We start from the raw sequence: 25,304 nt of genomic DNA on the forward strand, positions 1-25,304 counted from the left end.
ACTTAGCAGATATTTCCGTATTGTGCAAGTGTGAAGCTCTGATTGGAGGATTACGTCTCTTGATATCAGTTCTGTTCCTCTGCGGGACAGATTAAACCTTCTTCGAGCCTATATATTAAATTCTATTCACTAGTGCAAATACTTCACCAGTAAAATATTCTTGAAATTTAAAGCACCATGTGTTTTCTTAGTATACTCAACTAATTACATTTTACATCGTAAATATATTGTCACATCTTTGATAAGCACAATATATTATTTAATATATTTTTCAGTATATTTAAACCATTTAATATATTGATCTTAAATATGTGGAAATATATATTCATTCCGTAAGGGTACATTACAATATAAATTTATTAGAATGAGTACATTATTATTTATGTGCTTAAAAAGAAGAAAACTATCAGAATTTTGGACCTGGTGGGGAGTGCCCAATGTTAACATGAAGCCTGTGCCATTACCTGTATTGTTATACAGTGCTACAATAATAACAGTCGCTTCATAATGCAGAGGCCAAACTGTTACTGTAGCAATGGCCCTATAGTGTTTAATAAACAGCTATTATACTATATTCTGAGTTATTAGAAAAAGTTATAATTTAGTTCATTTATATGTATGTATGTCATCGTCCAGCTCAGTTCAGTTCTCATAATGGTGTCAATGCAGAAGATCAATAATATTGTTGAATATTAAATTAAATGTTAAATTTAATGTCCCCAACTAAGCAAGTCAAAAGCCAATGGCAACAGTGGAATCAAAACTCCATCAGTGACAGAATGGAGAAAAACCCTAGTGATAACCCAGACCCAGTCTCAGTTCTGGCCAACGAACCAACAGTGTATGATTATGATTCAGGCATTACAGGTCAGAGGTCAGATTGAATTGGAACAATCAGAATATATATTGTGTTGTGGCCGGATACGAATCGTATCGTGACCTTGTTGCTAATACACAGACCTAATTGGCACACAAAGTATTTGCAGTTTAATAAATAGAAATAAATGCACTGTCTATCATTGTCCTGACACTCTTTTGTATGTTTTTATATTAGCAACTTAGAACTTTGAGTAAAACATCCTTGAGGAATTTAAGGCAATCTTTTTAATCATATGAAAAGTGTCAATTATGTATTATTCAATATATTGTAATATATTAAGGCAATATATTAATGCAATATATGGTTTAATGTATTTTTCAGTATATTTAAACCATTTAATATATTGATCATAAATGTATGGAAATATATTTTTGTTCCGAGTGCGTACACCACAGATAGACCAATGAAAATGGTGTGCACAAGAGGCCAGGTTTAACAGTTTGAAGCTCAACAGATCAGTGAAGGCAATAGTTTGCAGGTCTGCAGACACGAACAGGAAACAGTTAGACAGGAAGCAGCGGTCCCGCGGTTACCATGTGATTATTCAACCGTGTGATTTTTCTGATAAGTATTACATCTAATCTGCTGGGCCTGTACAGCGGCTCTCCTGTCAACTCCTCCTCGGACTACGGTAATATGTTTTATTTATTTAATGTGTTGAAATTGACAGAGTGAAAGAAGGTTCCATTTCTTTGGAATCTTTACTATAGTTTCCAGTGAAAGTATTAATTTGAGAAAAGCTGTCTTTTTGTATAAGATACCAACCAGCCTTGTCTCTCTGAAACCAAACTGCTATTATTTTACAGTTTCTTTAAACTGGTGGACAGGGGCTGTTCAATAATGGGTTGTCTCTCAAGCAGGTCAAGAAGGTGATGAAGCATGTACTCTCACACACACACACACACACACAAAACACTATATATAGTGTTTTGTGTGTTTTTTTTTTATTAATTATGTATATAATAATACATATATATATATATATTAGTGCTGTTGATAAAACATTTTTTAATTAAGTTAATCACAGTTATGGGCAGTGATTAATCACGAATAATTTTAATATTTACTTAACCTGCAGTGTTGAAATAAATAAATGCATGACAAACTGGTTTAAGGAAACAGATTCTTTAGTTTAATTTATTTAACAAGTGTTCAATAACAATCTCTTAATTTGTTGAGGCAGACATATTTAGCAGAAACCAACAAAAGTAATATCTGCTACAAATTCACAAATAGCTTAACTGTAATTAAAAATTACATTTTGTATAGTAAGTACAATTTTTTTTGCATAGTAAGTAACATCAACTCAAATGAATGCAACAAGTAGGCCTATTATATATATAGTATATCTATTTGCCAGTAGATAATATAAGGAAGAATTAAGTGCATCACAGCCTACAAAATAAATAAAATATTTCTGTTTGTGTGATAAACAAATTCCACATTTCTCAAACTCTGGTGGTTTACTTTCAGATGCTTGTTCGTCACATTTCTGATTGCAGTGGTTGTGATAGTCCTCATAGTCACACTTCATAAGAGACCCTCTGAAGCTGAAGAGTGCTATGCTAAAGCAGCGGTGGCAGCGGATGCCAAAGTTTGCTCTACCATCGGGAGGTACGATTACAAAGAGTCACATTTATGTTTCTGGGAAAGATTCCATGCATTAGCGATGAGACTTTTGCAACTCTAGTTGCTAATATGGAGTCACTGAATGTACACAGAGTTCTTTGTGTTTGCAGGGACATGTTGAAGCGTAACGGTTCAGCAGTCGATGCTGCTATTGCTGCTCTGCTGTGTGTGAGTGTGATTAATCCCCACAGCATGGGCATCGGAGGAGGCGGGGTTTTCACCATATACAGCCCATCAACAGGTACATGAGCTTTGAGATACTTAAACCAGACTGCCACAACTCCCACAATGGCAACAGTTCAAGGAACAAACAAACAAACAAGACTCCTGTGAGTGCTCATCTTTTTAAAGCACATCGTGGGCTAGTGATTTTCTTCTAACCATGTGCAGTATATAGAGAGAAAATACTTTTTTGTCATTCAGAAGATACATTTCAATCTAAGCAACTTATGATGCATTATTTAGGAAGTAGTTTCCCTAGAGCAGCCTGAGGTCAAGTGCCTTCAGAAACAACTCCTGCCACACTCTTACTTGTGTGTGAATGACCAGGTGTGAATGTGTTTCATCCAACAGGTTTCCAGATGAACATCCTTTCAAGTTCTGGAACAACATTTCTTATATTTTTTATATTAATAAATGTTGGGCCAAATTTTGCAGCCCTACAAACAAACAAGTACAGCATAAGTCTATATAGCCTATTTATTTAATTTGTGGTTTCAGAAATCGCAAATTGTAATTTTAACCAAAAAAATAAATAAATCACAATTCGATTTTTTCCCCAAATCGTGCAGCACTAATGCATGTACACAATTAAATAGTCACGCTTCACTCTGAAAGAATATATGTTTAACGTGATAATTTCATCCTTACATTATCTACTATAATAAAATATTTTGTCATTACCGAGATTCTTCACGTCAGTAAATCACTACATAGATTCGCATGGAAGCCTCTTGTGCCGTTGCGGTCTAGTGGCGGAACTTTTGTTAAAGGGTTAGTTCACCCAAAAATGAAAATTCTTTCAGTAATTACTCACCCTCATGTTGTTCCAACCCCGTAAGACTTTCGTTCATCTTCGGAACACAAATTAAGATATTTTTGATGAAATCTGAGAGCTGGATCACTCCTCCATAGGCTTCTTAAGGGATCGAAACTGGCCGGCCCAAAAGTTATGAAAGAAATCGTTAAAATAGTCCGAGTGACTACAGTGGCTCAACCTTAAGTTTATCAAGTGACGAGAATACTTTTTGTGCACAAAAAAAAAAAAAAAAGAACGACTTTATTCAACTACTCTGTAAGGCCGTGATATTTCACGTAGTGAAACTACGCAAAGCTTCTAGGTTGCACGTCACGCATCACACACATGACCAGCGTCGGCCAATAGTGAGCCTACGTGTGACGTGGAGGAGTGATCCAGCTCTCAGATTTCATCAAAAATATCTTAATTTGTGTTCCGAAGATGAACGAAAGTCTTACGGGGTTGGAACAACATGAGGGTGAGTAATTACTGACAGAGTTTTCATTTTTGGGTGAACTAACCCTTTAAGCATGTCCGAGAGGTTCTGGGTTCTTATCCACCCTTGCATAAGAAGGGTATTTTTTTCCCATTAAAACCAAAGATGTTCATCAGTAATTGTGTGTCAAGAGTGTGGACACGTTTGTATGCATTTGTTTTGTGATTTCACCGGAACGAATAAAGAGTCTCCGCGACGGCATTAAGCAATCGAAAAGCTCGTCTGTGTGAAGTGCAAGAGCACCAAGTTGCCTTCTGCCACTGATAACAGCAGCAACGAACACTCAGCATGATTTAATAAACAACACATTCCAGCGCCAGATCGCCTCTTAATTCACTAACGAACTAAATGAATGCTCTGGTGGTCAGCTGTAGATGTGTTATTTTAATTAAGTACATCCATGCCACAAAATGTTTAAAAAAGTGGTAGGGAAAATATCGACCCTGGCAAAAAGTGTTGGGCACTTGTCCCACTCGCAAATTAAGCCTATGTGTATCCGGGTCTACTCAACCCTCTCCCAGTGGGATTCAAACTGTGTAACATGGGAGTCAGGAACTCTTAACAAGAAGGCTAAAGACCACAGCTATTAGCATCAGTCGCTAGAGCGCCTCTTGAGATCAGGGGAGTGAGGTTTACGCGTCAAGTTATTTCATTTGAGTCAATAAAAAAAGTATATATATACAGGGGGGAGGGGGAGAGTAGGGGGGGGGGGGGGCAGGAGACCAAGGAAGGGTGAGAAAAAGAAGAATTGAAAGGAGGAAGAAAGGAAAAGAAAATAATAAAAAAAAACTCTAAATATGTCATTATGATTGTGATATAGTTAAGGTAGTGGCATCAATGATGAGTTCATAGAAAAGAAAGGGGAGAAAAAAAATATAACGGCACTTGCTAGATATATGTGTAGTTCATGCCTTTAAAGCCCTTCACACAAATCATATAGCAACAGTTAAAGGTGATTCAAAGTAATTGCGGAATACATACATACTGTGACGATGTTCGGCTGGATTGCCCTCTAGTGTCACGAGAGGGCGCTCCACTTCTGCACTGGCTTGCCTTGGACTGTTTTCGCACACACCCTGAACTGATTGCGCACACCTGTTTCCACTGATCACTCTCACACCTGCATCTAGTTCCACACGCAGCTCCACACACATTTATACCCCACTCTCACTATTACTCATTGCTAAGTCTTGTTTCACTGTTGTGTACATTTCCGAGCGTTTCCTAGTTTTCCAAGTTTGTTAGTCTGTTCCAGTCTGTGTATTTGACCCATTGCCTGTTTCCCGGATTCCGTCTCATCTGCCGCCTGCCTCTGTCATCTCGCCTGGTTTCTGATCCAGAGTATTGCCTTGTCTCCTATGCTGTGTTTGCCGTCTGTGACCCTTGCCCGTCTGACTACCCTGTGAATAAACTCACGCTGCGTTAACCTGTCTCTGGTTGTTCATGACACATACATTTACATACATATGTACATATACACCTACAAAAATACATACATATATACACACTCACACACACACACACACACACACCTACATATATACACACCTTCATATAGTTATATATACCCATATACCAAATAATAAAATGTCTGTTAAAAATAAATCAAAAACATTAAAATAAGTACAAACATATTTTAAATAAAGAAGGTCTTCTCCTGGACTGAACCTGGACTGACCCACAAAACTCAATTTTACAGTTAACTACTGGAAACAGTGTTATTATTAACTTATTATTAACCAGATTGACTTTTGTTCTATTTATATCACCATTATGGAGATCAGTGTTTGCTTTAGTTGAGCTCTTGACCCTTGACTTTTTAACATCAGTTTTTTCTCTGGTTGCTTTAACTGTGTTTTTTCAAGGGACATACCTCATATATATATATACACATATACTGTATATATATACACTCACCTAAAGGATTATTAGGAACGGCATACTAATACTGTGTTTGACCCCCTTTCGCCTTCAGAACTGCCTTAATTCTACGTGGCATTGATTCAACAAGGTGCTGAAAGCATTCTTTATAAATGTTGGCCCATATTGATAGGATAGCATCTTGCAGTTGATGGAGCTTTGTGGGATGCACATCCAGGGCACGGAGCTCCCGTTCCACCACATCCCAAAGATGCTCTATTGGGTTGAGATCTGGTGACTGTGGGGGCCATTTTAGTACAGTGAACTCATTGTCATGTTCAAGAAACCAATTTGAAATGATTCGAGCTTTATGACATGATGCATTATCCTGCTGGAAGTAGCCATCAGAGGATGGGTACATGGTGGCCATAAAGGGATGGACATGGTCAGAAACAATGCTCAGGTAGGCCGTGGCATTTAAACGATGCCCAATTGGCACTAAGGGGCCTAAAGTGTGCCAAGAAAACATCCCCCACACCATTACACCACCACCACCAGCCTGCACAGTGGTAACAAGGCATGATGGATCCATGTTCTCATTCTGTTTACGCCAAATTCTGACTCTACCATCTGAATGTCTCAACAGAAATCGAGACTCATCAGACCAGGCAACATTTTCCCAGTCATCAACTGTCCAATTTTGGTGAGCTCTTGCAAATTGTAGCCTCTTTTTCCTATTTGTAGTGGAGATGAGTGGTACCCGGTGGGGTCTTCTGCTGTTGTAGCCCATCCGCCTCAAGGTTGTGCGTGTTGTGGCTTCACAAATGCTTTGCTGCATACCTCGGTTGTAACGAGTGGTTATTTCAGTCAAAGTTGCTCTTCTATCAGCTTGAATCAGTCGGCCCATTCTCCTCTGACCTCTAGCATCAACAAGGCATTTTCGCCCACAGGACTGCCGCATACTGGATGTTTTTCCCTTTTCACACCATTCTTTGTAAACCCTAGAAATGGTTGTGCGTGAAAATCCCAGTAACTGAGCAGATTGTGAAATACTCAGACCGGCCCGTCTGGCACCAACAACCATGCCACGCTCAAAATTGCTTAAATCACCTTTCTTTCCCATTCTGACATTCAGTTTGGAGTTCAGGAGATTGTCTTGACCAGGACCACACCCCTAAATGCATTGAAGCAACTGCCATGTGATTGGTTGATTAGATAACTGCATTAGTGAGAAATTGAAAAGGTGTTCCTAATAATCCTTTAGGTGAGTGAATATATGCTGAATGCTGTATATAAGAATATAATGATTCACTGATCTCATTCAGAGCTTAATCCTGTATCAAAAGTGTTACATCACCACCACTGTGAAACTACAGCAAGAGTTCCAACAGCAATCAGTTACTATGAGGACTTTTTTAAACAAATCATGCTGTAGAATAACAGAGATACTATGCTAAAAAAATATACAATTAAAATACCTATACAATCAAAGATTAGACACAGGAAGAGATCAGTGAATCAAAAAATTCCAAGATGATTATAGCATCGTCACAACAGCCTAAAACACCCGATCAACTTCATCTTGGCTTTTTCTTGCCATAACAAATGTGCGTTTATAAACTCACTGTCACAGCAGGAGAAAAACTAATGTTATAAAGTCAAGAGCCCAACTAAAAATTAATCACCATAATGGTGACTACAAACTTGATTATTTTCAGTAAAACATCTAAATCTCTGTTAATTCTCAACAAGTACATTTGTGCATGTATGAAATAAATAATGTCAAACTGGTTTGTAAACTGGTTTCACACTCAGTGTGACTGGAAGTCAGTTGTAGTTCTCGTGTTTCTGCTCGTCTCTTTTTTGTTCTTGTCCTTCAGTGATTGTTCTTATCAGGTGTTCATCAGTGTCTGAATTCACTCACTTCTTTGGTGGACTATATTATTGAGCTAATGTAGGCAATAGTGAACGATGGTATAGGGTGTGATTTGGAACACATCCTCTGAGTGTCGATTTTGAGCGCTGTTAATTCACAGTATATTCCTGTTGGCTATTTTCTCAAAAACGACAATTACCCAGAATGCATTGTTTTATATGGCATATTACTGTTTTATTGGAAATGGGTATGATACTATCAGAATTTGGCTGTTTTTTTACGGCAAGGTTTTACAGTATACATCACAGATGTATGTAACACTGGACCCACAGCTTGCTATTAAAGATCTCAAATTAGATTCTTAGATTCTTCAGTGTCCTCTTTGGCCAGTCACTGCCACCCCTTGACCACTGGGACACCTTTTTTGTGTTAAACAAAAAAGTAATGTTTTCATCTTCAGGAAAGGTGGAGACAATTAATGCAAGAGAAACTGCTCCAATGAGTGCTTCAGAGAACATGTTTGGCAATGACCCCAAGAAAGCACAACCAGGTAAACCACTATAAATCCACATATCCCCGAACTCAGCCTCCATGACGGCTTTACAGCACAGATTCAGTATAAGCACATTGGTCCACACATTGAAACAGCTCTGATGATTTCTTGCCAGTTAGGCCATTGGATGATGTGACCACTCCTCTGTTTTGTGTGAATAGCAGGGTTGTTTATAACTGTGCCAGGAGAACTGCGGGGTTATGCGCTGGCGCACCAGAGACACGGGAGACTGCGATGGAAGGAGCTGTTTGAGCCCAGTATAAAGCTGGCATCAGAGGGTTTTCAGATTGGCAAGGCCTTGGCTAATGCCATCAATGAGACTAGAGGCACAATTCTGAATGATAAAACATTGTGGTAAGAATGTGGCATTTGTAAACTAGAGAAAAACTGAAAAAACTGTCAGTGGAAAACATTCTACAAGTCAGATCTAACACTATAATACTATATGTCTCTATTTACACCAGGGTCTCTTAAGCATCTGCCTTCTAAATGTTATCATCTGATTTCTGCTCTTCTGTCTCTTCTTTCCAGTGAAATCTTTTGCGACTTAAATAATAACACCTTGAAGGAAAATGACATTATAAGTTTTCCTAAACTAGCTCTAACCTTTAAGAAGATAGCAGAAGAAGGACCAGATGCCTTTTATGATGGGTCATTGACTCAGACTATAGTGGATGATATCAATGCTGCAGGTTATTCCATGCTTACATTTGACTCATATTTACAGGATCTAGTGACTTAATATTATCAAAGTATGCAAATCTGTCTCAATATTTTGTGGAAACGCTTTACAATATGGTGCACTAATATGCATTAATTCATGCTTAAATGGACGTTTTTTTGATGGTTTTAACTATTTTGTATTCCTGTTCCTGTTTTGTAGCCTTTGTAATTTTATCTGTCTATTTTATTGTCTAAAGTGCCTTGAGAAGCTACTTTAATAAAGGCGCTATATAAAATGTATTAATAAAATAAAGTTTATTATTATTTTTATGATTACTGCATCGGCAACTAATAATTTAATTTACATTATTAGTTAATACTATGTTGATAAGGAATTAATACACGATGACACATTTAATTAATAGCATTCATATATTACCTAATCTATTAATCAGATAGACTCTTAATTAGTTGTGGTGCAATAATCTTTAATGAATGGTTTAGTTCTCCATGAGTCTAACATTAACTCATCTGTGCATCAGTTAAGCAAGAATGAATGTTTATTAGTGCAACCATTTTGTAAAGTGTTACCATTTTTGTTTCTCGCAACACAGGAGGGATTATAACACATGAGGACCTGAAGAATTATCAACCTGTGCTGAATGAGTATGCATTAAACTTTACTGTGGGGAAATACATATTTCATGCTCCTGATGCTCCATTCGGTGGACCCGTACTCGCTCTGATACTCAACATACTCAGAGGTGTGTGTGTGTGTGTGTGTGTGTTACAGTTAGGGAGTGCTAAAGCAAGTACTCTACAATTACTCCAAAGAATTCTCCATATTAAGACAGCCATCACGTCATTCAGGACCGGCCCATGGCATAGGTGACCAGTATATGGTTGGAGTTAGGATTAAGTGTGGGGTGAGGTTAGGATTATTCAGTCTGTTAGCGGACTCAATGAGTTAGGGTTAGTAATAATCTGGCAGGCAGATCAAATTCAGCACAACACCAGCCATACGAGGAACCTTACGAAGCACAGGAGTTGATGTGAGAAACGTGTTCAGTTCAAAGCTACTACAGTATACCTTATCTATATGATCGTCTAACACAACATGTCCTGTAAGCTCGTGTAGTTCAATTCAAATTACCTAGAGTTTGTTCCGTAAAACAGGCGGTTCATGCCACCATCTTTTGCTCAACCATGAGTTACTCCAGACATTCACCATTAATATATTGAGATTACATTTACATTTATTCATTTAGCAGGCGTTTTTATCCAAAGCGACTTACAAATGAGAACAATAGAAGCAGTTAAACTAACAGTAGGACAACATGTAAGTGCTGTGACCCCTTTCAGTTTAATCTAACGCAGTTGTTTTTTTTATAGTAAAATAGAATAGAAGAGAAGATAAAGTGGGAGTGTTACTGGATCAAGTGCTGCCGGAAAACAGTTCGATCATTCCTGCCGGAAAACATACGTCTTCAGCAGTTTCTTGAAAGTGGCCACTGACTCAGCGGCTCTGGTTGAGTTAGGCCGATCATTCCTCCAGCAGGGAACAGAGATCCTATCACACATTGTAAAGGACTAAAATACTTGTACTGTGTGAAACATGGGTTTAGTAATCTCTCATAGTCTTTAATCATTTTCATTTTCAGTTCAAATAATTAAGCATTTAATTTCAGGCTACAACATCTCAAGCAGCAGTGTGTCCACAACGCAGAACAAGACTTTGACCTATCATCGTATGATAGAGGCGTTCCGCTTCGCTGATGCCCGCAAGAGTAAACTGGGAGACCCACTTCATGAAAACATGATTGAGGTGAACTCAACTCAACTCTAATATACTTATATATTCCTTGGGCCTACTGGATAGTTTTAAAGCAGGGGTGGGGAACGTTGGTCCTGGAGGGCCGCTGTCCTGCAGAGTTTAGTTCAAACCCTAATCAAACACACCTGAACACCAATGTCTTCTGGATCACTAAGGCCCCGTCCACACTACTGCGTTTTCGTTTAAAAACAGAGACCTTTTGCTACGTTTGCACCTCCCGTCCACACTAAACCGGCAAAAACGGAGACCCAAAACGGAGAAGTTTAGAAACGCTGCCGACCCGTTTTTCGTTTTGAATCTCCGGAGGGCGTTTTAGTGTAGACGGGTCCAAACGGAGGACTTTAGAAACGATGACGTAGTAGAGGCTCACGCTCAGCTCTCTGATTGGGTGTCATCAGTCATGGCGTATATCTTTGCTAGCAGCTGTTGTACAAGTAAATTCGGCATTTTACAGCGCTATAACTGCCTACATGCGCCGGAGTCAAGCTATTATTCCAGCGATCTGTGACGATTCCCGTGTGCAGCGGCGGCATTGACCGTACATGGAGCGTTGGTTTGGGGTTAACCCAGAGCATGGTGGGATAATTTTATCAATGAAGTTGTGTTTACACCGGCACGCGCATGCCCAGTGTTGGTGAATGGTCACGTGATCCGCGTTTTCAGTCGTTTTAATGTGGACGGAGATCAATTCTAATACGCAGCTAAAACGCTGGTGTGGACGGAGATCGTATTCGTTTTAATTCTCCGTTTCTAAACTAAAACGCAGTAGTGTGGATGGGGCCTAAGGTTACATGCAGGTGAGTTTTTATTCAGGGTTGGAGATAAACTCTATAGGGAAGCAGCCCTCCAGGACTGACGTTCCACGTCCCTGTTTTAAAGGGATAGTTCAACAAAAAATATCAATTCTGGGACTCCAGAGGGGCAAAATTAGGAAATTGTATTCAATCAGGCCAGGTTACGATGCTGATCTCATCATTTAAGCAAACAGCTGCTGATTTCACTGCTTTACAACATTATATACATTGTTGCAAAGAAAATCTAATATATAAAGGGTCAATAGCCCAACTAAAGCAAACACTGATCTCCATAATGGTGGCAGGTTTTTGACCAATAAAACATCAACATCTAAACCTCTTTTAATTCTCATTAAGAACTCTGTAGACGTCTGACGGAAATAAAGTCAATCTTAGTAATAAGTGAAGCTGGTAATTTTTATTTTATTTTTGTTTAGATTATGTTTTTATGTAGAAATGTGTATGTGTATGAGAGTGTAAGCTCTCTTTTCTACCTTGTTACTGCTATGCTTCGTCTGACGGACTGTTTGTTTACTGTCATGTCAAAACTGTACTATGAACTTCAGTAAAGGTATTTCATTCATCTGAATATTAGAAGTTTACTACCTAAGATTGACCTTTTAAGAGCCTGGCTCACCTATAATAAACCTAATGTAATCACACTTTCTGAGACCTGGCTCAATAGTACGATATCAGATGATGATATAAAACTTGATAATTATGTTTTATATAGAGCTGATCGTGATTCTAGAGGGGGAGGAGTGGCTACATATATTTCCTTAACTCTAGTCTCAGAACTTGCTACACCAAAGGAGAATCCCTTGCATTTGAATCTCTATTTGTTAAAATAATTTTCCATAAAAATAAACCAATAATAATAGGTAATATTTATAGACCCCCCAAAGCTCCGGTTGAATCCACTAAATGTATTATATCAACTATTAATTCCCTTGATGATCACACTGAAATGATAACTCTGGGTGATTTTAATAACAACTGGTTAGCTGGCTCATGTAAGCACGATCGTAATTTATTTAGTACCTAGTTCAAATTTAACACAACTTATAACAGAACCCACCAGATCGGACTCTAAGTCATCATCCCTGTTAGACTGGATCCTAGTCTCACATCCAGATAGGATCAGTTTATCTGGAGAATTGTCTGACTCATTTAGTGACCATTCTATGATCTACTGTGTCTGGAAAATAAACGTACCTCGACTACCTGCAAAATTAATCAGGGTTAGACAATCAAAAAATATTAATTCTGAATATAGCTCAGTCGGGGCCAGTTCTCCTCTGGCGTTTAAGAAGTAGAGGCCGGATTTACAGTAACTAAGATAAAAAAAATTATATGAATGCCTGGCTAAATAGATGCGTCTTTAGTCTAGTTTTAAACTGGGAGAGCGAGTCTGAGCAACGAACAATATCAGGAAGGCTATTCCAGAGCTTCGGAGCTAAATGTGAAAATGCTCTCCCTCCTTTGGTGGATCTGGATATCCTAGGAATGACCAGAAGCCTCGAATTTAGGGATCTGAAAGAGCGCGATGGATTATAGGGCAATAGAAGATCCGTTAAATAGACAGGAGCTAAACCATTTAGAGCTTTATAAGTCAAAAGCAAGACCTTGTAATTAATACGGAACTTTATAGGTAACCAAAGAAGTGATGATAGAATCGGTGTTATATGATCATATTTTCTTGACCTAGTAAGAACTCTAGCTGCTGCATTTTGCACTAACTGTAGCTTGTTTATTGAGGATGCAGGACAACCAGCTAATAAAGCATTACAGTAATCTAGTCTCGAGGTCATGAATGCATGAACTAACTTTTCTGCATCAGAGACTGATAGCATATTACGTAGCTTAGCAATGTTTCTAAGGTGGAAAAAGGCTGTTCTTGTAACATATGAAATATGCTTTTCAAAAGACAGGTTGCAGTCTAATGTAACACCCAGGTCTTTTACTGTAGCGGATAAAGTAACAGGGCATCCTAATATGTTAAAGTCGTGCTGTGAAAGGTTTTGTGGACGGTTTTTAGAACCGATAAGTATTACCTCTGTCTTGTCTGGATTTAATAAAAGAAAATTACGCGTCATCCAATCTTTTATATCTTTATGAATCCGAACGTAGTGTTTACATGGATGATAAACAAAGTGATTGGGTTGATGTGATTGCCGCAACCAACTCTTGTTTGTTATTGCTATTGTGTACTGTACCTATGTTCATTTTTGGCACTTCCTTGTCATTCGTTCATCAAATGTGCTTTTCGTGAAGCATTATTTTGTTGCGCTTTTGCTATGATAAACGGACATCCACTCTTGGATTGCGAGCGTAATGGAGGCCAGCTAGTGAGAGTCGCGCTAACAGCTGCTAGTTAATGCGGTGTTTAGCGTCATTGTTACTGCACTCGACTCACATGCAGGTGATCGGGGTTCGAGACTGACTCGAGCAGGGCTGTTAGGATTGGAGTCTGAGTTTTGGAGGCAAAGCATTGAAGAGAGGGGTGTGTTTGTTTGGGTTGATTTTCAAATATCAACATTGTCCAATAGCATTTTTGAAATGAGTGTGGCTCAGATCAGATGTAAAAAAAAAAATCGGATCTCGTGCGGATTTTTGTGTTTACACGTGAGCAAGTGCAAAAAATAATAATAATTGTGCCCATGTAAACGCTGTCATTATGCACTCTGAGCAGTGTTGATTTAACACTGGGGATTTTGCTGTGTATATTTACAAACTGATATTTTGTCCATTTTGTTTCACACTCACAGATTGTCCAAAAAATGACCTCAGTGAGCTATGCTGACGACATCAGGAGTAAGATTAAAGATGACATCAAACAAACGAGCTATGATGAGCAGGAGGACCTTGATAATGTGCCGGAGGACCATGGCACGTCTCACCTGTCTATTATCGCAGAAGATGGGAGTGCAGTGGCAGTCACCAGCAGTATCAATAACTAGTAAGAGAAATAAAGAGACAGCGAGATCAGTGTTTCTTATCCCTGGTCTTGATCTAACACACCCAATTTCAGTTATTGAAACATAAAATCACCTCTAATAATATGAACTTAACATTACTTAGACTTAACATTAGACTATTAGCCTTCTGTTTAGTAGACTAATTTGCATAATTACTGAGGGGGAACACTAATATGTCCAAGAACTGAACTTCCTTCCAACTGGCTTTAATAATATCAGACATGCTGGAAGTTGGCAGAGAGATAGTAGAGTCGTTGGCTCTCGGGCAACTTTCAACATGTTTGATATTATCAGAGCCTTCATAGCCCAGAGGGAACACATACCTCAAGCTCCTTTATATGGTGAGATGACTGTATGAACTACATTTGACTTTTGTGTGAGTTACACTTCTACACTTCTGTGTATGTTCACGAATTGCTCCTATTCTTATTTTTCTAGGGCTGCCCCCTAATAGTAGACAAAACATTAGTTGACGAGAAGAGGCTTAGTCGACCAAAATTGAATTAGCCGAATAGTCACACAAAAAGCAGCCATATCACCCTGTAGCCCAAGACTGGTCCCCACTGAAGCTAAGCAGGGATGAGCCTGGTCAGTACCTGGATGGGAGACTCCTGAGAAAACTGCTGGAAGAGGTGTTAGTGAGGCCAGCAGGGGGCGCTCACCCTGGGGTCTGTGTGGGTCCTAACGCCCCAGTAAAGTGACGGGGACACTATACTGTCAAAGAGCACCGTCCTTCGGATGAGACGTTAAACCGAGGTCCTGACTCTCTGTGGTCATTAAAAATCCCAGGATGTCCTTCGATAAAGAGTAGGGGTGTAACCCTGGTATCCTGGCCACATTCGCCCAGTGGCCTCCGTCCATGGCCTCCTAATCAAATTAAAGGGTTACTTCACCCAAAAACTCTATCATTATTTACTCAACCTCATGTCATTAAAAACCCGTAAGATTTTCGTTCATTATCAGAACACAAATTAAGTTATTTTTAATGACATCTGAGAGATTTCTACGCAACTTCCACTTTAGGGTCTTTCGCACCGGAGGAACCTTTTCACAGTTGCTAGAACTATTGGCAGAAGTTCTCGGAGTTTGGCGTGTTCGCACCGCAGGAACTAGGAACGATTTTAGTCCTAGAAACTTTTTTTGGAGGAACTAAATTACTCCTACTTCAGAGTCGGTAGGAGTAAACCAGCGCTATAGGAGTAAACCAGCGCTATAGGAGTAAACCAGCGCTATAGGAGTAAACTAGCGCTATAGGAGTAAACCAGCGCTATATAGGAGTAAACCAGCGCTATAGGAGTAAACCAGCGCTATAGGAGTAAACTAGCGCTATAGGAGTAAACCAGCGCTATATAGGAGTAAACCAGCGCTATAGGAGTAAACCAGCGCTATAGGAGTAAACCAGCGCTATAGGAGTAAACCAGCGCTATATAGGAGTAAACCAGCGCTATATAGGAGTAAACCAGCGCTATAGGAGTAAACCAGCGCTATATAGGAGTAAACCAGCGCTATATAGGAGTAAACCAGCGCTATATAGGAGTAAACCAGCGCTATATAGGAGTAAACCAGCGCTATATAGGAGTAAACCAGCGCTATAGGAGTAAACCAGCGCTATAGGAGTAAACCAGCGCTATAGGAGTAAACCAGCGCTATATAGGAGTAAACCAGCGCTCACAGCGCTATATAGGAGTAAACCAGCGCTATAGGAGTAAACCAGCGCTATAGGAGTAAACCAGCGCTATAGGAGTAAACCAGCGCTATAGGAGTAAACCAGCGCTATATAGGAGTAAACCAGCGCTATAGGAGTAAACCAGCGCTATAGGAGTAAACCAGCGCTATATAGGAGTAAACCAGCGCTATATAGGAGTAAACCAGCACTATAGGAGTAAACCAGCGCTATATAGGAGTAAACCAGCGCTATAGGAGTAAACCAGCGCTATAGGAGTAAACCAGCGCTATATAGGAGTAAACCAGCGCTATATAGGAGTAAACCAGCGCTATAGGAGTAAACCAGCGCTATAGGAGTAAACCAGCGCTATAGGAGTAAACCAGCGCTATATAGGAGTAAACCAGCGCTATATCGGAGTAAACCAGCGCTATATAGGAGTAAACCAGCGCTATATAGGAGTAAACCAGCGCTATAGGAGTAAACCAGCGCTATATAGGAGTAAACCAGCGCTATATAGGAGTAAACCAGCGCTATATAGGAGTAAACCAGCGCTATAGGAGTAAACCAGCGCTATATAGGAGTAAACCAGCGCTATATAGGAGTAAACCAGCGCTATAGGAACTGTGACGTTAGTGTTCGCTGATTGGCCGAACACACGCGAAACACCAGCACCCGCCAGGAGGAGTGAAAACAGTGCAGACAAGACGAACAGTTCTCTCTTCTCGTAGCGGATCAGACGCCTGAGGGATCAAAGACGGATATCGCGGGAATCACACTCTTACTGTGTTGCTAATAAACTGGATGTAATTAAAGTTATGTTGCTTTTATATGAGAATATATATATATATATATATATATATATATATATATAATGAACAAGACACCAAAAGTACTGTTATCTATTTCCATTCAAAAGACTATTTTTTTCCATATTTCCATTTTTACTTTCATTAAAGACTTGTTATTATTTATTTTTATAAATATGACAACAATAACATAACCCATGTAGAGATCGCACTGTCGGAGATTGTGGGAATATTCACACATAATTTATACACATAAATACATGATATCAGAGTTTTAAAATCAAACATTTTAAAAGAGGACAATACATCAGGGTTGTTTAAACCAATGAGCATTAAGCTGTGTCGTCAGCAAGTCGTTTCCCATCATGCTTTTGCTCAGCGCAGTCAGCGGAGAGCGACTGCAGAATCCGACACGGCCGCCTTGCGCTCGCGAGAGCTTCTTACACACGTCAGCATGACATCAGAGCAAGGCGGACCGCACTCACACACACTTCTAACCGGCATGAACTAACCCTTTAAAAACAACAGAATAAAATACAATACTTATTTTAAGAAACTGCACTCTTCCATTCAAAAATATAGATTTGATTTTAATGCATAATAATAATTAAAAAAAAAAAGATGTTAATGTACTTTTGGTGTCTATTTTTATGAAGCTCTGTTGCTTTGTTGTTCCTTTCAATCTTGATGTCTGGATATGTTTTGTGTTCTCACAGTTTTGGTTCTGGGGTGATGTCACGCTCAACAGGCATTATATTTAATGACCAACTGTGGGATTTCATTGAACCTGAGGTGATAAATAAAGTTAACAATAACAACTTAATTAAACCAGGTAAAAAAAAAACTTGAATTCTTTGAATGTAAATGATTTACAATATTAATTTTTTCCTCCCGTTGACTGAATTGATGGAATGTTCTGGCAATCCATGTCTTTAAAATTGTGTGAAAATGCTGGCAACTTAAAAAAAAACTGGCGGGGAAAGAGTTGAGTACAAGAAAAAACACCTACAGTACATGAATATAAATGTTCACATGCTAAATACTATTTGTTTTTACAAGGTAAAAGGCCGCTTTCTTCAATGTGTCCCACAATAATATTGGACAAACACAGCGGACAAGTCAAAATGGTGGTTGGAGGTGCAGGTGGCACAAATATCACCACTGCAACAGCCCAGGTAACACAAAACTCGTAAGAGAGTTGAACAATTAAAGCATTGCTCTTTATATAAAAGCAGCAGTATCAATATATTAACATTTCTGAAGTACTACTCTTAACTTGAAAAACATTTGTTCTAAATTTGTCAAGGTTGGGGTAAAGGGAAGAGGCGAGGACTCGCAGAGTATGGGCTTTTATTTAATAAAAAACAAAACAAAAACTACCCTGACGGGGAAAACAGGACCGGCTGCAGGTCTTGACTAACAAGGCAGAGAAACACATGATAGGGAACATTTGAAGATGGTCTGTCTCAGGACAAACACATGGAGAATAAATAGGGTGGCAAACAAAGAGGTTAATGAGGGAGGACAGGTGGGGCAAACTCAACCAATAAACAGCTAACAAGATGGACGGGGTTAAGACAATAGCCAGGAGAGCACATGACACAAGGAAACACACATGACAAGCCATGTGCTCACACCAAACATGACTAAAACACAAGCACATGGCCAGCAAACAATCACAAGCCATGTGCTCACACAGAACAGAAAAGCATGCGGCCAATGGATTCACGAACCGCGTCCTACACAGAACACAACACCACACTTGGACGACTCGAAACCACACACTCGCACAACAAGACAGAGTGCACAGAGAACGAGCGAATGCTCATCCCATTCGCTTACAACAGAAGACAAACACACGGAGCATGAATGTCCGAATCCCAATACAGTGCCGGGATCGAACACCAGGCGCGTCGCCGGGTGTTTTTTTTATAGCCCCGGATCTCAAAAAAATTAATTTATTGATTATTATTATTTTTTTTAAATAATTTTGTATTTATTTTTAAAATTGACCGGGTCTTTTAATCTATCCTTTGGAATCATTTATTAAAGACGATTAAAATGTGTTCAAGCAGATCAAAGCTACTATGGTTACTATGTGTATAGTATTTGGTGTTTGACTGGTTAAGGATGAGTGCTACCAGAATGGCGTGTCGGTTAGAACACAGGAATGAGTCCAGAAGTTACTTCTCAATTGATTTATTGCCATTTGCTTTCTTTCTTGGTTCTACCATTTCCTTAATATGGCTTTACAATTGCTGCATATTGCTGGTGTCTACAATCAAACAAAGTTAACTTTACTAATACAAATTATAATAATAAGTATACATTCACATAACCATAAAGAAAATCTTTGAACAAATCAACAGTTATCAAATTAATATCAATACAGAACGTTTGAATAAACTTACAAAGTCATAGCAAGCTGAGGAGCAAACAGTCAGCACAAAGACAGACACACTAGTGAGGTTGATTAGTAAGGTAATTATCCTCAGGTGAAGGAAGCTCCAGGAAGTGGGCGTGTCTCCCAATAGAGTGACTAATTGGGATTTTTAACACTATGGTTACAGCATGCTTGCATTTAGAGTGCGCACCAGAGGAGAGAGAGAGAGAGCCCGAAAGAGCCATCGGTTAACTTACAGCTTTAGGGCTTGACTGTCATTGTTGTTTGTGGCTTCTGGTAGTAGCTATTATGGACATTAGACACTTTTTAATAAGGAGTCATGAACGATACGAGGCGGATGAGACGCAAGAAGAGTTATCTACTGGCGCCGTTCTCTCAGTGGCGGACTTAATCATTAGGCAAAGGTCGGCGATTGTCTTGGGCCCCGAGCTACCTAGGGGCCCCCAAAATGCCCCATTAAATTATGCTTAAGTTTTTTTGTTTTTGTTTTACTTTTCGCAAATTATATATTTCTAAAAAAACATTTGCGAAGGAGGGGCCCCCCCACCACTACATTGGACTATTCCATTATCTCACTTTCTGCGTGCGAAAGGTGATTGTGTGACACTTTAGGAAGTTATTAAAGTGGAAAGTTGCATGTTAGGGTTAGTGATATATTAACCTTGTTTCCAAAACACAGGCTTTGAACTTATTTCGGATTATTATTATTGTTTTGTTTTTCTTGTTTTTCGTAGCAATATCTGGCAACATTTTACTGTCGGCATAAAAAAAAAGCTGATAGACAAACTGTAATTGCATAAAGCTACCACATTCGGTAAGACAAACGCAATGATCATCGTGATTATCTGTAAGAAATGTATAACACTATCAAAAACTATAGCATAATAATACAGATCTGTATGAATGAAATTTGCCAAATAACTTACTGGCCAGCAGGAAGACGGCTCATGCTGTAGTTAACCTTTCACAAAGTCATCATAAAAACATTAATTAAAGCAGTGTTTCTCAACTAGCAATCTATTCCGTCAGCTGGACATGTGCCGGTATTCGGTAATGCGATAAATCGCGGTAATGAATATGCACGATATTGTTATCGCTTAGATTCAAATTTAGACTTTTAGAACGCGCATTAGCTTATTTTCCATCAACCGCTTAAACACTGCGTATATGCTGCGCAAAACACGTGCGCACTCTGATGTAAACAATCCCCACATGTAGAAGCAGTGTGCATGCGGCGCAGTGTACACTCTAGTCTAATGTAAACAATCCCCACATGTAGAAGCAGTGTGCATGCGGCGCAGTGTACACTCTAGTCTAATGTAAACAATCCCCACATGTAGAAGCAGTGTGCATGCGGCGCAGTGTACACTCTAGTCTAATGTAAACAATCCCCACATGTAGAAGCAGTGTGCATGCTGCGCAGTGTACACTCTAGTCTAATGTAAACAATCCCCACATGTAGAAGCAGTGTGCATGCTGCGCAGTGTACACTCTAGTCTAATGTAAACAATCCCCACATGTAGAAGCAGTGTGCATGCTGCGCAGTGTACACTCTAGTCTAATGTAAACAATCCCCACATGTAGAAGCAGTGTGCATGCGGCGCAGTGTACACTCTAGTCTAATGTAAACAATCCCCACATGTAGAAGCAGTGTGCATGCGGCGCAGTGTACACTCTAGTCTAATGTAAACAATCCCCACATGTAGAAGCAGTGTGCATGCTGCGCAGTGTACACTCTAGTCTAATGTAAACAATCCCCACATGTAGAAGCAGTGTGCATGCTGCGCAGTGTACACTCTAGTCTAATGTAAACAATCCCCACATGTAGAAGCAGTGTGCATGCGGCGCAGTGTACACTCTAGTCTAATGTAAACAATCCCCACATGTAGAAGCAGTGTGCATGCGGCGCAGTGTACACTCTAGTCTAATGTAAACAATCCCCACATGTAGAAGCAGTGTGCATGCTGCGCAGTGTACACTCTAGTCTAATGTAAACAATCCCCACATGTAGAAGCAGTGTGCATGCGGCGCAGTGTACACTCTAGTCTAATGTAAACAATCCCCACATGTAGAAGCAGTGTGCATGCGGCGCAGTGTACACTCTAGTCTAATGTAAACAATCCCCACATGTAGAAGCAGTGTGCATGCGGCGCAGTGTACACTCTAGTCTAATGTAAACAATCCCCACATGTAGAAGCAGTGTGCATGCGGCGCAGTGTACACTCTAGTCTAATGTAAACAATCCCCACATGTAGAAGCAGTGTGCATGCGGCGCAGTGTACACTCTAGTCTAATGTAAACAATCCCCACATGTAGAAGCAGTGTGCATGCTGCGCAGTGTACACTCTAGTCTAATGTAAACAATCCCCACATGTAGAAGCAGTGTGCATGCTGCGCAGTGTACACACTAGTCTAATGTAAACAATCCCCACATGTAGAAGCAGTGTGCATGCGGCGCAGTGTACACTCTAGTCTAATGTAAACAATCCCCACATGTAGAAGCAGTGTGCATGCGGCGCAGTGTACACTCTAGTCTAATGTAAACAATCCCCACATGTAGAAGCAGTGTGCATGCGGCGCAGTGTACACTCTAGTCTAATGTAAACAATCCCCACATGTAGAAGCAGTGTGCATGCGGCGCAGTGTACACTCTAGTCTAATGTAAACAATCCCCACATGTAGAAGCAGTGTGCATGCGGCGCAGTGTACACTCTAGTCTAATGTAAACAATCCCCACATGTAGAAGCAGTGTGCATGCTGCGCAGTGTACACTCTAGTCTAATGTAAACAATCCCCACATGTAGAAGCAGTGTGCATGCGGCGCAGTGTACACTCTAGTCTAATGTAAACAATCCCCACATGTAGAAGCAGTGTGCATGCGGCGCAGTGTACACTCTAGTCTAATGTAAACAATCCCCACATGTAGAAGCAGTGTGCATGCTGCGCAGTGTACACTCTAGTCTAATGTAAACAATCCCCACATGTAGAAGCAGTGTGCATGCGGCGCAGTGTACACTCTAGTCTAATGTAAACAATCCCCACATGTAGAAGCAGTGTGCATGCGGCGCAGTGTACACTCTAGTCTAATGTAAACAATCCCCACATGTAGAAGCAGTGTGCATGCGGCGCAGTGTACACTCTAGTCTAATGTAAACAATCCCCACATGTAGAAGCAGTGTGCATGCGGCGCAGTGTACACTCTAGTCTAATGTAAACAATCCCCACATGTAGAAGCAGTGTGCATGCTGCGCAGTGTACACTCTAGTCTAATGTAAACAATCCCCACATGTAGAAGCATGGCGGAAGGAGGAACTGCTGACGCAGACGATTTCTTTGCACAAAACTCTCCAGAAAGTGCCATTTAATGGTTTATTTTTCAAAAAAAAAAAATAATGTTTCGTTCTCTTTTAAAGATCGGATGGGGAGGCCCCATACTACCTTCACCAAAATAAATACAAATACATTTCAGATAGCGTTTTGAGGTCTCTTACCCCTGCTATTGTCCACAAAACTTCAGTGCCGACACGTTTCTCATGACAAGCGCGGGTGAAGCTCGTCCTCTGGCACTGGCTGCTGCCGGATTTGTAAATCGGGTTGGTCCGGTCCGAGATCCTTTTCTTCCAGCAAAGGTTTTTTTTTTTTTTGTAAATCAATGACAGAATGTGGTTTAACTGCTGCCATTATCTCTACGAAAGTGATCAGCCTAGCAAGGTTTCGGCGGAGTCGCCCACGCACTCGCATTAGTGGCCCAGAGCGCAAAGTTGAATGACAGGTGACGAGAACCAATCAGATTGGATAAAATAACATGTATCCAATTCTGATTGGCCAGGGACGCAGCGACCTGCGCCTGGAGGAGGATCTTTAAGAAACCAATTAGAGACCAGCTTCAGGTCACATGCTGCTGAAAATTTAAGGAATCATATGAAACCGCATGAAACATATTGAAAAACATAGAAAATAGTTAACCGATTAAAGCCAGTTTTAATTAAATGTTGAGGCCTTACTACCAGCCTGCACATCGTATGAGTAAACTATTTTATTTTTATTTCATTTTTATATAATTGTTGCATACATGTATATTTCTGGAATGGTGATGGGGCGGCGCCTCAGTGCCCTCTATTGACGAGCCGCCACTGGGCCAATGGCTAAGGTTATGTGATATAAAAAATGGACAATAGGTTTGTGTAGTATTTAAATCTTTTTGTCTTTAATCTAAAAACCTGTCTCTCTGATCTCAGGTGATCCTGAACTACCTGTTCTTGGACTATGACCTGCAGAAAGCTGTCACAGAACCCAGAGTTCAGATCACGCTACATGACACAAATGTAGAAGATAACTTTGATCAGGTGGGATTCTTGCATTTGAAAACAAACGATTGTCATCTAAATTGGATTCACAAAGTCAGAAAAGTGATACACTAATTTTCTCTCTGTGTTGTATTATGAATGCAGAGAGTAATTGATGGCTTGAAGCTGAAGGGTCATAATATCCATCACAATACTTCATTGTCAGTGGTCCAGGCGGTTGTTCGCCAGCGGGACAAGCTCTGTGCCGAGTCCGACTTCAGGAAAGGAGGCTATCCGGCGGGATACTGAGCACTCCTGTGTTTAAACCAGCAGAAGTCAAACCCTGGACCAGTGACAGATCCAGACTTGCTTGTTGGGGTGTTTTATAGGTGCCAACTAAACTTGAGCAGGCAATGTGCCAAAAAACTATTCATAATATTGTTTCAGCCATCCTGATTTCAATATCCCACAGCTCATAAGAATGCTGCACATTTTATCAGTAGTATTACAGCTTTTCCATTTTTATTTAGCTTATCTTTAGCTATCACTTGCATTTTGAAATCTGCTAATTTTTTATTATTTTTTTTTATCTCTATACACTGCAAAAAAATGCTTTTCTTACTCAGTATTTTTGTCTCGTTTCCAGTCCAAATATCGAAAAATTCTTAAATCAAGATGCAATTGCTAAAGTAGTAAAATGCTTGTTTTCTGGGGGGGGAAAAATCTAAATGAAGTGAGTTTTTGCTTTAAACTAGAAAAATGATCTGCCAATGGGGTAAGAAAAATACACTTAAGATTATTTTTCTCATCCCATTTGCTTTAAGCTTTACTGAAAAGAGTTTGATAGTTGTAAAGGAGTTATTGCAAATCAATAAAGTATCCTGTCAACTTTAACTTACTTTATAAAGTGTTGTTCTGTCAATGTAACATTGGTGAGTACCCAGAAGAATGTTCTCCAAATATCCAGTGTTTGTTCTGGAAACGTAAAAAATGTCTTTATGTTAGGAACGTGTTTTAAAACGTATGACGTTCCTGAATGTTAATAGCATGTTATTTAAAGGTCAGTGTGAAGTTCCTGAAACATTCTCGCAATCATCCAAACACCTTCTGTGAACAAACACTGCAAGAAAGAGAAATAAGAACACAAGAACTACAACTTTCTTCAGCCACAGCCTTAGACGAAACCAACTGAAGTTAAAAGAAGACATTACATCTGTGAAGATCTCAGCAGAGGATTAAACACAACTCTTTATTTCTGTCAGACGTACAGAGGTTCTCAACTGCAGACAAGTGCATAAAAACAGTAACAATGGTAAATATGAGTTTGCATGGAAGAAAACACACCTTTTTCACGCACTGAGTTGTTTTTAGTGGACCAGGGGTGTATACAGTAACAGTTCCTGCTTATTTTAAGCCCTAGGGAAATAAGGCATGTCGCTGTCAGGGTTCTGTCACTTCTGTCTGGTTTGGTGACGGCGCTCTGACATTCCCGGTGTGTCATGTGTTTGTGTATAGTCCTGTCTGTTGTGTGCACAACATGGCTTGTCGTGTATCTCCTTGT

The 25,304-nt window shown here is 39.7% G+C and overlaps 1 protein-coding gene across 1 annotated transcript; it reads left to right on the plus strand.

The window, feature by feature from the left end:
* The first annotated feature begins 2,420 nt into the window (after window positions 1-2,420).
* LOC130068950 (glutathione hydrolase 1 proenzyme-like) lies at window positions 2,421-24,066 on the plus strand. The gene is made up of 12 exons (XM_056232608.1): window positions 2,421-2,494; window positions 2,620-2,750; window positions 8,220-8,309; window positions 8,477-8,666; window positions 8,844-9,004; window positions 9,590-9,739; window positions 10,664-10,800; window positions 14,372-14,562; window positions 17,770-17,885; window positions 18,113-18,228; window positions 23,696-23,803; window positions 23,909-24,066. The coding sequence occupies exons 2-12, from the start codon at window positions 2,624-2,626 to the stop codon at window positions 24,050-24,052; spliced, it is 1,530 nt and encodes a 509-aa protein (XP_056088583.1). The 5' UTR covers window positions 2,421-2,494; window positions 2,620-2,623; the 3' UTR covers window positions 24,053-24,066.
* The last annotated feature ends 1,238 nt before the right edge of the window (window positions 24,067-25,304 follow it).

The sequence above is a fragment of the Rhinichthys klamathensis genome, unplaced genomic scaffold (genome assembly GCF_029890125.1).
Source record: "Rhinichthys klamathensis goyatoka isolate OS25496 unplaced genomic scaffold, OSU_Roscu_1.1 h1tg000350l_1, whole genome shotgun sequence".
In the NCBI taxonomy this organism is placed as follows: domain Eukaryota; kingdom Metazoa; phylum Chordata; class Actinopteri; order Cypriniformes; family Leuciscidae; genus Rhinichthys; species Rhinichthys klamathensis.

Excerpts from the sequence above, each read along its gene's own strand:
- LOC130068950 (XM_056232608.1), top strand. The coding sequence starts at position 2,624 with ATGTTGAAGCGTAACGGTTCAGCAGTCGATGCTGCTATTGCTGCTCTG. Across the intron at positions 9,740-10,663 it reads GATACTCAACATACTCAGAG|GCTACAACATCTCAAGCAGC; the intron begins GTGTGTGTGTGT and ends ATTTAATTTCAG. Across the intron at positions 17,886-18,112 it reads TAACAACTTAATTAAACCAG|GTAAAAGGCCGCTTTCTTCA; the intron begins GTAAAAAAAAAA and ends TGTTTTTACAAG.